A 14,769-nucleotide genomic window follows, 5' to 3' on the forward strand; every position below is an offset into this window, starting at 1 on the left:
GTGTGATTTTTTGTATGGGGTAAACTGAAAGAAAAAAGTATCAAACAAATCCTCACACATTGGAGGATCTGTATGAAAACATTACAAATGAAATCAGAAACATTACAGTGGCAGAATTCACTCGCGTCAGCCAGAATGTGGTTACCAGATACAATGTCTGTGTAACCCAGGAAGGACGACACTTCCAGCATCTTTTATAAGGTAAGATTTCACATAAGATTGTATACATGCTTAAAGCAGGGTGGCGCGCAAGTTTGGCTGAAGCAGCTGCCATAGCGCAGAGCACAAATACCGTACGTTCGGTTTTAGTTTATATGAGAGACCCTGTATATTAGCATTCAATGGAAAATTTCAGTGCCTTAGAAATCATCCACAAATGATGTACGTATACACAAACAAATGAAGGCTAGCTCAATACTTCAGAGTTCCACCATCAGCAGTCGGAAAGCCCAGGTGTCACCGAGGAAATTAAGTGGTTTCCCATTACTTTCTTCACTGAGCCATAAGGTGCTATTATGCAGTCTGCCAAGCCCAATGAAACGTACACATCAACCAACCCTATAACTCACACTTTTACATGATTAATCATAGCATTTGGCTGTGTAAGGAAATATCACTTGTATCCAAGTCACTTTGATAGTGTAAAAGCCAATGATCAGACTGAGACAAGATAACTAAAAAGTAACAAAGTTGTTCTAGTCTATGCCAGAAGACATAGTCCACTGAAAACACTTTTCCACAAGAGATGGATTTGAGCTTCCACAAATTACACTAACGCAAATCAATAAAAAGTTTGAATTCACACATACCATCTGAATTCTTTTGTTACAGATCTTATTTTCTTATCAACTATTCCTAGCTTCAATCAAAATAGTCAACAATGAACAATGAAACAGTCTGCAAAAGAATGACTAAATAGAAATCTATTCCCTCTCCTAGGCAGAACAAACTTATAGTCTACACTTGACTACATTCATCAGCAGTTAATTCTTGTAACACTTGACTACATTCATCAGCAGTTAATTCTTGTAATGTTCTGCTGGTTCAGTGACAGAACTCTATGCAACCAAACAATGCTGGAATATTAATCAGACATTTGGAATTGGAATTTTTTTTTTTTTTTACACCGACACAGATAGGTCTTATGGCTTGGGACTGGGAAGAAAGCGGCCGTGGCCTTAATTAAGGTACAGCACCAGCATTTGCCTGGTGTGAAAAGGGGAAACCACGGAAAACCATCTTCAGGGCTGCCGACAATGGGATTCAAACCCACTACCTCTTGGATGCAAGCTCACAGCCGTGCGCCCCTAACTGCACGGCCAACTTGCCTGGTGAAACTAAACGTGGTGCACACAACCACCTCTTACAACAAGACAATGGGATGAGGCTACACGTGGGCACGCGGCTAAACATTAGGTACCAACTGTGCAAACTAGAAACACCTAGGGGGGCAACCCTACCTTATGTAAAAAAAAACGTAGTATATACAGTAACTGAAAGGTAAATTTTAAAACTGCACAAGTCAAAATTCTATGGTCAGTTTATCACACTAAACATACATTAAAACAAGAATCCTAATAAATGTAAACTTTAACATTAGTTTTCTCTACTCAATGGACTGATGAAATTTTCTTTACTCTGCTCCTAATACTTAGGTACAACACAACCTTGATTTTTTTCCTAACTGAGAGGACATAGTAAAGTTAAACATTAACTTGATAAACTGGATTACGAATTGTGAGGGACTTAGTTAGGGTGACCTTAAGAAGCAGGCAAGCATCCCCTTATCCATGTAGTGTTCATCGAACCAATTGTCCACAATTCAAGAGCAAGTGGACAGTGCACTGTCTTGCTGTATGTACAGGTCTCCTGCAGTGTGCTGAAGGTGAACAGCTGGGTGGACATGATGTGACAGAAGGTTCTTGTATCATTCGTTGCGTGAACAGTCCTCATACACAATACAACCACCTCCTGCCTGAACTGTACCCAGCAGACAAGAGAATCCATTACCTCGAGTGCTTGGTGACGCACTTCTACCCTGCCATTGGCGCCTACAAACTGATACCACAACCCATTTGTCTATGCAATCTTTCTCTATGCCTTGAGAGTTAAATGGTGGTGTTCCTGTGCTAGTGTCATTCTTTGTCTTCTGTGACATGTGTGGTACCCAAGTGGGACAGTGGCTTCTGTACTTCATTGCGAGGAGGTGGTCCTGGATGGTATAACTGCTCACACTCCACCGTTTATCCACTGTCTATCCACTCTTACCATCCTAGTCAAATCAGTAGACGGTGACCCCTCCAAGGCAGTACAACCTGGCGATGGTGGTTTTGCCTGAATGATACACGGAGCATGGTGGCCCATGAAAGCCCCACTGCCTGGACGACTTTGGAGATGGAACAGTAAATACATATGGCACCAACAATCTGGCCACAATCAAATATGCCGAGATCTCATGTTTTACCCATCCTGGGCTCACCTGTTACCCACATGGCCAGTACGAAGTCTGACGACATTGCAGTCATAAACAACGTCAAACTACTACATTCACCCAGCCAGCCCCAGAACCATTTTCCCAAAATAGCATATATCTCTAATTCAACTGCTCATCAGTGCACATGCTGTGTTTCTAAATCTAATTTCTTTTCTTGTGTCCATTATAAACTTTGCAAGTAGATCAATGTATCATATTGTTGTTCTACTTCACGGACCAATATCTATGAAAGATCCATAAGAAATATGAAGATTTATTTTTTTTTTTTTTTTTTTGATTGTTCACTTAGTTAGAAGAATTTAACCTAGGCAAAAACAAGTATCTGGTAAATTGATGCATCCTTAGTGAGTAAAATTTAAAAAGTAAATAAGAATGGTAAAAGTTACGTATTGTACCCAGCTATAAATAAAGCCTGCCTTATCACTGTTGATGACAATCCACAGATCGCACGATGAAGAGATGGACATTCAAAGTTCTACTTTCTATCTGTACAAAAGAAATTTCACTTTACTCTGTTCTCTAAATAGTCCTGCGAATACCGAAATTTGGGGGTTAACATCAACAGACTAAACAGTGAAAGCTACCGATTTGGAATTTCATAAGAACACTATAATTAATTACAAAAACAGAAACATGTATAAAGATTATTAATTAAAAATCAATGGTATATCTCATAAGAGCAGAATGGAGGTAGTGTGCCATAGTGAAAACACCACAATCTCACAGCTAATATTTCCATACCACAGTGTCTCCACCACGTTAAAAAGTACCAAAAGAAATAACAGAACTAAAAAGCTGAAATACAACTGTCTTCTTAATTCCTCATCAGTAAATGATATACATTTTTACAAACAATGAAATTTAAGATCCCTAAACACAACACGTTTACATGGTAAAAGCACTGTAACCTACTTATCCGAGACCTGACTTTCTGAGGCTCTGTGTTAACCGAGGCACTCATTTCATGAACATAATTAATCACATCAACAGTAAAATTCATAACAATCTGCTCCACAAACTACAATCCCAAAAATGAAGTTAGCAGATTTGAGGCTCTAACAAAAAGTCTTCCTGTTATTGAGCCGGTCAAGAAGTCATGAATTGGTTGAACAGAGATGAGGAGCAGGAACTAACAGACAATATCACAGTTGAAGTTTTATGTTCAGTCGCATTTCTCACACAGATGGTCTATGTGCAATCGAGACAGCCCTGGCCTACATATAGCAATAAAAGGAGTCCATAGTGCATGATTTGCATTGGTTAAGACAGTGGCATAACATAGCAGCAAGCAAGGAGGTGCTCAAACAACAAACAATATGGAACATTTTTGGAAACAAAGTTTAACTTGATTTAAAATAGTTATGTACAGTACATAAAATTTTCATTTTTTATAAGACAAGTAGAATTAATTAAATAGTTATATCAGTAGCAACAATTTAGTCATTTCCAATCTAAAATGAAGATTTATTGCATGTTCCATCTTATCCAAGTATTTTACTATCTGAGGCATGTTCAGTCCCTATTTCCTGATAAACGAGTTTGTACAGTACTCTAAATTTGGAGAAACTCTACAAAATCCATGTCACTTGAAGCTCAAACTAGTATTTATGTAGATGACCTTTCTTTTCTGTATTTGCAAAGAACCTGCAGTTACAATTGCAAAAATCCTTCATTTCGTGTAAATTATTATATTTAGGACCACCATTGTAAGCCCATCTCAAGAACAGGTTAAGTGATGACACACATGACATAATAGCTCTCCCAATGTCTAAAATTTGAATCAGTGACCATAAAAACAATTTTTTTAAACATTCATACAATAAATTTTATTCCAGTTACCCTGAAATTTCAATATTTGAAGTTTACATACTTTCCTTCTCTACATGCAAGTAGTAGTTGCTTTCTAGCAAATAAGTAGTAAGTTAACAAAAGGGTTAAAACCGTCACATGGGGAAAACAGTGAATAAACAAAGATGGAGGAGAGAAGAACTGGAACTATAACCAGAAGAAAGGATATGTTCATCTTTTCTGACTTATACATGTGGTGTACAAATTAGGAATTCACTCTTATAAGCTTAAATAAGTTTCACATAACAGCTCTGTCATATTTCTCAAATATACTCATATAAATAAACAGTGCAAGGAAGACATAATACTTTTCTCCCTCTAATATGGGCTGACTCAGCAGTTTGGCGGTATATGAGATACAAATAATGGGTCTGGTGATCAAAGAGATCAAAGACAGTCTAAAAGTCACCAACAAAATTGTCTATTCTATGATTTCATTTTGTATAAACATTACGCTGGGGCAATCTAACTCATCAGAAAAATGTAGTAACAGAGAGAGAGAAGGGCCCAGACGTAATTATAATGAACAACAATATCTTAGAAATATTTCAGTGGATGAAGTTGATGCAATAAAACATATAGCATGTTCTCTGTAAAAATCAGAGAAATTTTCACTTCCCTGGACCATGTAATGTCCAGAGTACAGCATCCTCTCACACACACTATATTTACAATAGATAAGAGTCTTGCGGTGCTGCTATACTCGTCCACTGTGCCGACTCGATTTGTCTATCGACTCTGACGAATGACCAGAACTCAGTGTTGAACCTATGGAGAAACAATCACACTCTGTATTTTTAAATTATTTCATTTGCCGAGGATGGGAAATTACATTTTCATAAAGTAAAACAATAAACTTATATTCTGTAAAGGACAGATTTAATTCATTTTTTAAAGCACTGTATGGAAATTAAATGTCAACTGCAACTGCAAAAGTTGTTCAGCGAATATTACACATTCCATTTTCAAATTACATGATTACTTTTCCTTGAACAATTTTGTAAAATATTTACCTAAAATTAAATACATTACTTAAAAACGAACAATATCACAGCTTATACTCACTTTCTGTGTGTTATCAATGAATGTCTGATCTTTCCACTAATCTAAAAAGTTTTAGAACTACTTGGATAACAATGCATAAAACACTTAATGAAAATGTTGCAAAAGAATTAAACTTGACACTGTTGTGTAATAGGAAACAATGTTACACATTCCTGTCCATGTGTTTTCCAATTTTACAATTTGAAAACTTAATACAAAAACTGTTAATAACTGGTAAAGTTTATGTATGGCTTGAAAAAATTGTGACCTTTATGAGGTGTTCTATGTTGTTTGCCATTAATTTAGTTGTCCTGACAGCACAGATCCATTCGCGTGTTTCTCAGTATAACATGACCTAATTAAAATTCATGCAAGCCAGGTTAAATTCAAGATCTCCTTTCATTGTAAAATTGCATGGCTGCTTGTTGTCGACACCTCGGATAGGAGCACACAAATAAATCGGGTGTTAGAATCTTGTATAAGTTATGTTAGTCATGCTGTGTATCTTAAGCTTGTACCTTCTATGTCGGAGTTGAATTTAACATAAATGACAAGGGTTAATTCCCTTGTTTGATTGGCATTTATTCTGTCACTTATTTACCTTTAGCCACTTCCTTGTGGATTTTCTTCGTTATTCTGAATGATATCTTATTTGGTAACGTTCCTTGATAATTTTTAGATCCCAGTGACTACTGGGTTTCAGCGTGCACATCTTCCCTGCTCCCCTGTGCAACTACATTGTGTAGCCTCAGCTTTCTGCTGTAAGCAGTTTTTTGTTGGTGTAACTGGTAAACACATGTACCTTTTCTGGGTCGCCTCTCTGAACAGGATTGACATTCCATGACTTTCAGATCTTGATTAAAAAATTCCCTAGTGATGGACCCGAATGTTTAAAAACTGGTTCTGAACCAAAAATGACTTATATGTCTGTTTGATGATGATGATGATGATGATGATGATGCATTCCTGTACCTACCATCAACAAAGATATAATCTATTTGATATCTGGCTCTATCATCTGGTGAAATCCATATATATAGTCTTCTTCTATGATTTGTAAATCATGTATTAGTAATAAACAGGCTCTTCTCTTTACAAAAGTCAATCAGCTTGTCCCCTTGTTTATTTCTTCTTTCTAATCAATACTTCCCAACTACTCTTCCTTAAGTGCCTTTCCCTGTTACTGCAGTAGCTAAGAATTATCCTGCAACAGTCTTTCTCCAACAGGTCTTCGGTATTTTTTTACACTTGTGATCAATGACTTCATCTTTGTACTGTGAAGTTGGCATACCTCCAGGCAACCCCACTATCTTTTTTTTTTTTTTTGCTAGGGGCTTTACGTCGCACCGACACAGATAGGTCTTATGGCGACGATGGGATAGGAAAGGCCTAGGATTTGGAAGGAAGCGGCCGTGGCCTTAATTAAGGTACAGCCCCAGCATTTGCCTGGTGTGAAAATGGGAAACCACGGAAAACCATTTTCAGGGCTGCCGATAGTGGGCCACTATCCTTAATGCTATGTTATGCTATACTTTGAGCCTGTCATCGACATATCTCTGGGCTTGTTTTCCTACATCTTTTCTTACGATTATTCCTTCTCCACTGGCTCCTTTCTCTTTTCTTGAATTATATATATTGTAACTTCCAAACTCCTCATTTTGTCCTGTCCATTCAATCTTACTTCACTTAAACTAATTACATCCGTTTTATTTAATTTCATTTTCTTTTAAGGTTTCCCAACTTTCCAAGTCCCAATATGCATTAATTTTCCTTCGTATTTCTTTTTATCTTGTTGCTTTCCCACGAGAACAGATTGGAAAGCTGTTTTACCCCTGGAACATCTAACTAAAGAAGACAGTGCCATGATATCTTTGCAAGGAATACCTAAAGGATATTTAACCCTTTGCACTCCTTTGTTGAGTGGGACTCAATGTTAAAATACTAGCCATCTGCCCTGATGTTGAGTACCACTCAGCATAACCAGCTTGAACTTTCAGTGCTCCTATGTCAACTATACTGAATTTGTGGGACTTTCCCTGCTTTATGATAGCTTGTGGGAATTCTTTCTTGAACATTTATGAGAAATTTTTACAACATACTTTGTTCATAAATGTTTCTTCGTCCATGGATTATGATGTTAAGACAGAGCAGAGTGAAAATGACTTTGGAGTACCACCTACTGAATACAAAATTTATTAGTGCGCAAACAGTTACCGATACAAAATTTATTAGTGCACAATATAAGTGAAAGTAATAATGAGATACTAGTAGGAAATGGTAATGCTCCTCAGCAGGTATGCTGCAAATGGAAATATGAAGATCCTGATTACCTAAGTTCCCACGTAACTACTCATTTTGAGTTCTGGTTAAACATTAACTCATTTTGATTTATGGTTGTTAATATTTTTCATGTAATATAATTCATTTTTTTTGTTAGACTGTTTTATGTTCTCACTTCCTACTACTGCCCATTCTGCAGAAATTAAATAAGAATTGAGCAGGGAGCATTGGGTAGGAATAATGACATTTAAAAATGTAATACAGTGGGTTTCTGTGGCCTTCTGTATCCCAGTGCATTCACCTCCTGAAGAGGTCCGTCTGCTTTAGGGGAAGCCCCAGGACAATAGATTGCCCTTTCCTATTACTCGCTCATCTACCCTCAACAGAGTCCATTGGTGAGATAGTGGAGGAGACTCATACTGGAAGTCGTTTGGTCAAGTGTTAAACTAGGATCTTATAGCAGATGATCTAACTTATTCCATGAACTGGCACTATTGAAATGTAAATGACAGTACATCATCAGAGAATATAGGACAAGAGTGACTTACGACATGAATACAAATTTAAGAGATAGGACAAGATGCAATGACTGATCATGCCTCAAGGCAATGGAACATTATGACACATGCAGGAAAAGGAGGAACTATCACTAATTGTGCAGGTACCTGATCGATATGTGATGTTATTCTCTGGGCAAGCAAAGCACATGCGGCAAGAAAATAACCATAATAAAAAAAGACACTACTACATATTAGCCACCAATTCAGAAGTAATTTGTATGAATAGCACTCAGTCACTGATGGTAGGGCAAACACAATGCAAGTTGTACATGAGGATGTGCTGAAATTTAACTGACATATGTTAATAAATTCAGAAACAGTAGAAACTATAAAAGAAGATTAAAGTATCAATAACAGGTACAGTAGTCCTAAAAGAAAACTGGGCAATAACACATACACAATTTGGATGTTAATACTGCAATTACATGCAAAGAAACAAATAAATTAAATTTAGAGCTTCAATATAACCATTCAAATAGGAACATGAAACACATCTGTCATGGCCCCCAACAAACAATTCATGGTCGTCATCCTCTCCATGGCCATCAATTAGCACAATAACAGCTCAGGTCATGGAAGAGTTTCATTAACCCTAGAACTAGCAACTGTTGAATATTCGACACTTTGGTCCCTGCTGTAGTGGTACTGTCGAATATTCGTCATGTTCACATTTTGTCACGTAATTTCCTCTAGTCTTCAACAGGTGTCATGACAGTCTACTTTTTGTCACTCTCGATGTCCATAGCAGCCGTGAGTTTGGTTTCATAGTTACTACCTCTTTGGGTGCAATTACATGGAAATAAATGAATAAAGTTTTCCAGCCATCTGTTTGAGCACCATTGCTGTAGTGTTTGTAAAAAAACCTTCATAGGCTCTGTTTTGCTATTCTATCTCATTTTATTTTGCAGATTTCCTTTTGGGTCAGAGCAACATAAAACAAATATCAATAATATTATTTTCTTTTGGTACAAGTTATTTACTTCTGTATTTATTTTATTTGACTGATTATATACATTTTTAGTACAGTGTGTGTCTAAATACAGCATCTTCATTATGGAAAATTAGAGATGAAGTACGGCAAAATTTGTTAGAAGATGAAAGTGATAAATCTGACTTTGAAGATATTGAGAATAAACCAACGGATTCCAAGTCAGATTCGGAATGTGTATCAGATATTTCATTGCATCATATATTGGAAAGTGATGACGAGCCTGCCATACAATAACTTATCGTAACAATGTGGTCTAAGGTCATGCCTCCTGAGCAAGGCATCCCAACACATTTTACCTAATATTTTCAAGAATATACAGTGGTTGATCATATTATTACGGCCACTAGGTAAAAATTGAAGAATTTATGTTTGGATCATTATTCTCCTGTAAGTATTTACTTATTTCTTATTTCTATGGTTGGATATTATTAAGTACACATTTCTGTAGTTAGGTAAATTCAACAATCAGCCCTACATTAAGAAGCCTAATACTGAAAACTCTGGTCAAGAATTGAGAAAGGTGCTAATTATGTTACAGTTCCTTGCTGACTGTTGTTGGAGTAACACACGTGATTTATTGTAGATTTGTTTCCTTGCATCTCTTGTGTGAATTTTGCTCCCTATGTGATACAGTAAAGTGACAAGAGCAGAATACAATTACCGTAATTATAGTTCAGGATATACTTAAAAATACTGGTATTTAGAAAACAAACATGGGAAAAGCTAAAGACCTTTCTCCCAGTAAAATTTTTGGAAATAAAAATACTTTTAAAGAATACTGATTAATCTCATAAAAAAAAAAATAGGATCTATCACTTCTGTTTCAAAGTCAACAGTGGACAGAATTAAGAAAAAACTTGACCAAGGCACGAATTTGTCATCTAAATGAGTGGATAAATGTGAGGCATAAAATCACAAGGGTAATTTAATAAAATCACCTATTCAATACTTTCCACGTTTAATGTGGTTTGAATCTACATGAATTTATGTAGACTTATCAGGTACATGTTTCACCCATTATTAGGGCATCTTCAGCCTGTATACAACCTTTAGGTCAAGGTTTGGGACCTTATTTAACCATATATAGTATAATATATGAACATTAATAATCTCTTAAGACTAACATGCCAGGATAATAATTTTAAAAATGTGAACAATACATAAATGTGAGTAACATAAATTAATGGTGTTTTAACACAATTAAAACTTGTCGGTCCTATCCTATCTAACTTAAAAATATGTCCAAAACTAAAATGGATCTTCTTCCTCTAACGTAAGTCTTGGGTAAAAAGGATATTCATACGGGGGCTCATCTGACCCACCTATATAATTTTCATGTTCTTGGCGAAACCAATGTTGAAATGTGTTGTCAACTGCAAGTGGAGATTTAAAACTGATTGTTATATGTACACTGGTCAAGACTGTTGTTGTGAATGAAACTATAAACGTCTTAGCTTCGGATCTTATGTGACGACAAGGAATTGTAAAGAGTACAATCTTAGGCTGTTTCTTAGTTTTAGGCTGCTGCTTAATTGGGAAGGAACATCCTACAGTAGATACTTAATAGTCTTGTATGAATATCATTCGCGTTGATGTGTTGCTTGGCCTTTGGGAGGGATCTTACGATTATCTGTATTGAAGTTAAAAAGAAATTTTATTTGACAATTTAGAGCATGTGTTGTGACAAAACCTATTAAACTAACACCTCATAACTGTAATTCATACTAGGTGGACCTGTCTGTTCCGGCAGCGCCTGCCTTACTATCATTTCTACTCTTGGTATTATATCGGTGCAGTAATGGAGGGGCAGGGTATGGAGGGAAAGTGGGGGTAGGCTGGTCTATGGGAGTATGTGCTACTGCTGGAGGGGAGTTTCTAGAAGCGGTATGGGCGGGCGCTGCCGGAACAGACGGGTCCACATGTAAGTCACTTTACAGTTATGAGGTGGTAGTTTAATAGGTTTTGTCACAACATGTGTGGTAAATTGTCAATTAAAATTTCATTTTACTTCATTACAGATAATCTTGTGCCCGTTGCATTTTTGGACGTGTTCCAAAATGACGCCTAGGAAAGATATAGACCACTCAGACCCAAGAGAGTATACAAGAAAGTCTTGACATGTGAATACAATAGGAGGCCATGATTAACTTGGAATGACTAACTTTCAAAGGCAGTGCAGAAGAGAGCAATGTCAGGGCAATTGCTTAAAAAAAAAAAAAAAAAAAAAAAAAAAAAAGTTAAATAATAGAGATTATTGAAAAAACTTACTTGAAAAACTGAACTCGAGAAGAGAGGAAGCAAATTGCTGTTGCTGCATCGAAGAAAGGAAATTGTAAGAATTACGGCAGAATTTTTGAAGAATAACTATTATAAATTAAAAGAAGATGGCAAAATACCTGCAGAAATACTTTGAGAAATATAAATACAGCGGAATATACGAGAATTTATTTAAATACGTACACTGATAGACCCGAGGTGCAAGATCAGCGATACATCGGAAATCATTAATTGGAGGTCGTAAAATAAGAAAAGGATAGGAGAGAATTACTCCGTCAGAAGAAAAATCAAGGAAGGAATAATATTTTTAGAAAAAAATATTTTAAATTGAAGATTTTCGTAAGACAAGACTGAAGATCTCACACAGATTTAGAGAATTCGTTAACTAGAACACAAAAGAAGACTAATAGAATAATTTAAAAAGAAATATTACTCTAAGAAAAACTTAAAATGAACATTTACTTGTCGACATTATTTGATTATATTGGCAGTTATTCCGAGAAGATAACGACTTGCTAAGCATCCAGATGGACCAACTTGGAGGGAGATATCAACCGACCAGCTGGACCTACCTAAGATGAGATGAGGAATCCAACCGAACCTCGAACCATGGCCAATGAACCAGCGATGTGACGAGCAGGAGGAGAGCAACTGACGGCTGATATGATGAAAGACGAGCTAAGTGTTTGCCATAAGTATTATAATTCTTAATTTAGCTAGGCATATGCATTAGAATTGAGTATTCTAAGTGTGAAATACTTAGGAGTGCAAGTGAAACAGTAAAGTGAAGTGCATTACATTTAAGCTGCTAATACTATATTAAGTTAGTGTATAATTAGATTGATATCTCATGGAGTATGGCTATGCATGAAATAAGTGAATTACCAAGGTAATTGAGAATACGAGTAGGAAAAAAAAGTTATCTAACAGCTGAATGCAAAGATTATCGTATGGTGAATAATATCTACGGATCTTGCGAAACCATTCAGTCAACGATTATGTCACAGGTGGATCGCATGAGAGGAAGTGAAAAATATAGTCGAGTTATTCCTTGTAAAGTAATGTTGTTAAATGCACTAATGCAATATTTAAGGTTAAGCATCGTAATTTTGGAAGATAATGATCTATTTAAAGGAGTATTTATGTAAAGAAGAATGTTACGTCTTAGTAATTACATTTATTATGAAGAAGGTTATGAATGATGAGAAATGGTATTGAGAAAGATGAAATGGAATTAATTGAAGGTTTTATAATGAAGAAAGAAGATATACGAATTGATTTGAGTATGATAATGTGCGTTATGGTGATGAAGAGACGTATATATGGATGGCAGATGCTATATGAATATATTGGATCAGTTAGACGATGCAAGCACAAGGAAAGAAATACACCGTGGGAGTGACATAAAATAAGGTATGAATGGTGAATATTCACATATAGTTGAGATTTGGTAGGTGGTGTAATGTCAAATACAGCTGTTAATATTGAAATATATGAATCTTATGACGTATTCTCGTAACATATGTGAAGTGAAAGGTGTGAAAATATATGTATCTTATGACGTATTCTCGTAACATATGTGAAGTGAAAGGTGTGTTAAGCCAGTATAGATATTAGAAGTGGCGCATATAAATAGTACCGAGATATCATAACGTAGATACTTATTGAATTACTTGCACATGTGATATATTAAAGATAAGTTTAATGAATGGATGCATATTGAGCCGTATAGCAGTAAATTAAAAATTATTTAGATAGAATAGTGAGAAAGATTAGTTTATATTTTGAGTGTTGATTTATAATTCATGTTATAATTTTAAATAAGAAGATAGTAAATTAGGAGCCGTGATTTTAAAGGCAATAGGGATGGAAACCTCAGCACGTCGGTCATCATAATACATTTCTTTGCCAATGACATAGTGCGTTAATGAATTCGGATTTCATGATTTCAGACTTCATAAATTCCAATTTTTTTTAAACTACAATGTAATTGTGATACAATGATACATGTGAATGATTGATTTAATTTTTTGAAGATGATTATGAATATTGAAACTTGAGTTCATTTCAGAAATACTGAATTCATCATATCATATTATTTTGTTAGTAAGCCAGCACTGACTTAAATGTAGAATGTTACGAATTATTACTGATTATAATCAACGATTGTGGGAGTTCATAATAACACGAGTTCTCAATTCTTTGTTATTTTTCCTTAGTTTAATAAATATGTTTTCTCATTATTTTCTAATACAGTGAGTGATAATTTGTAGTAGTTGTGAGTAGATTGACTTAGTTTTTAAGGTGTTTATCATGCGATTGCGTTAGAATTATGCGGCAAGTGATGAATTTACACTTGTATGCGATAGGATGGAGATGTTCATCGGTGATTATCGCGTGCGGTCCCTACCTTTTTCTCTGAATTCACGTAAAGCCTAACCTAGAAGAAAAATTTCATATTTTTCTTATGTGAAGAAATACCCTGAGATTACATCTGGCAGTCGGAATATTATGGCTGTGTCGTACCTGGACGCGGGAAGGGCTCAATCTTAAGATCCCTCCCAAAGGGCAATCAACACATCAATGGGAATGATATTCATACAAGACTGTATTAAGTGTCTAGGATGTTCCTTCCCAATTAAGCAGCAGCCTAAAACTAAGAAACAGCCTAAGGCTGTACTCTTTACAATTCCTTGTCATCACATAAGACCCAAAGCTAAGACGCTTATAGTTTCATTCACAACAACAGTAGACACCATTAATTTATGTTACTCACATTTATGTATTGTTCACATTTTAAAAATTATTATCCTGGCATGTTAGTCTTAAGAGATTATTAATGTTCATATATTATACTATATATGGTTAAATAAGGTCCCAAACCTTGACCTAAAGGTTGTATACAGGCTGAAGATGCCCTAATAATGGGTGAAACATGTACCTGATAAGTCTACATAAATTCATGTAGATTCAAACCACATTAAACGTAGAAAGTATTGAATAGGTGGTTTTATTAAATTATCCTTGTGATTTTATGCCTGACGTCATCTTCAATATGGAACAATAATGAGAGTTGTTACTTGTAAATTGGATAAATGTGGCCGCAAAAGAATCACTTCTCTATGAGTAGAGCGCCAGTTAAGAAATATAGTCATTAAACACAGAAAGGCTTCAATGAAAGTCATTTCAACAAAGATTCGACGAGCGGGGATCAACGTGTCTTCAATGACAGCTCGTCGGACGGTCAAAGGGCTGGGTTTCGCTTGTCATCTGTA

General features: G+C 35.7%; 1 protein-coding gene across 1 annotated transcript in view; it reads right to left on the reverse strand.

Moving 5' to 3' along the window:
• Positions 1 to 2,433: 2,433 nt before the first annotated feature.
• The window catches only part of LOC136880991 (transport and Golgi organization protein 1), a 202,580-nt gene continuing 190,244 nt past the window's right edge, over positions 2,434 to 14,769 (reverse strand). The window contains exon 16 of the mRNA XM_067153567.2: positions 2,434 to 5,110. Coding sequence (XP_067009668.2) covers positions 5,040 to 5,110 — 71 coding nt within the window. The 3' untranslated portion in view covers positions 2,434 to 5,039. The remainder of the gene's footprint in view (positions 5,111 to 14,769) is intronic.

The sequence above is a fragment of the Anabrus simplex genome, chromosome 9 (genome assembly GCF_040414725.1).
Source record: "Anabrus simplex isolate iqAnaSimp1 chromosome 9, ASM4041472v1, whole genome shotgun sequence".
Taxonomy (NCBI): Eukaryota; Metazoa; Arthropoda; class Insecta; order Orthoptera; family Tettigoniidae; genus Anabrus; species Anabrus simplex.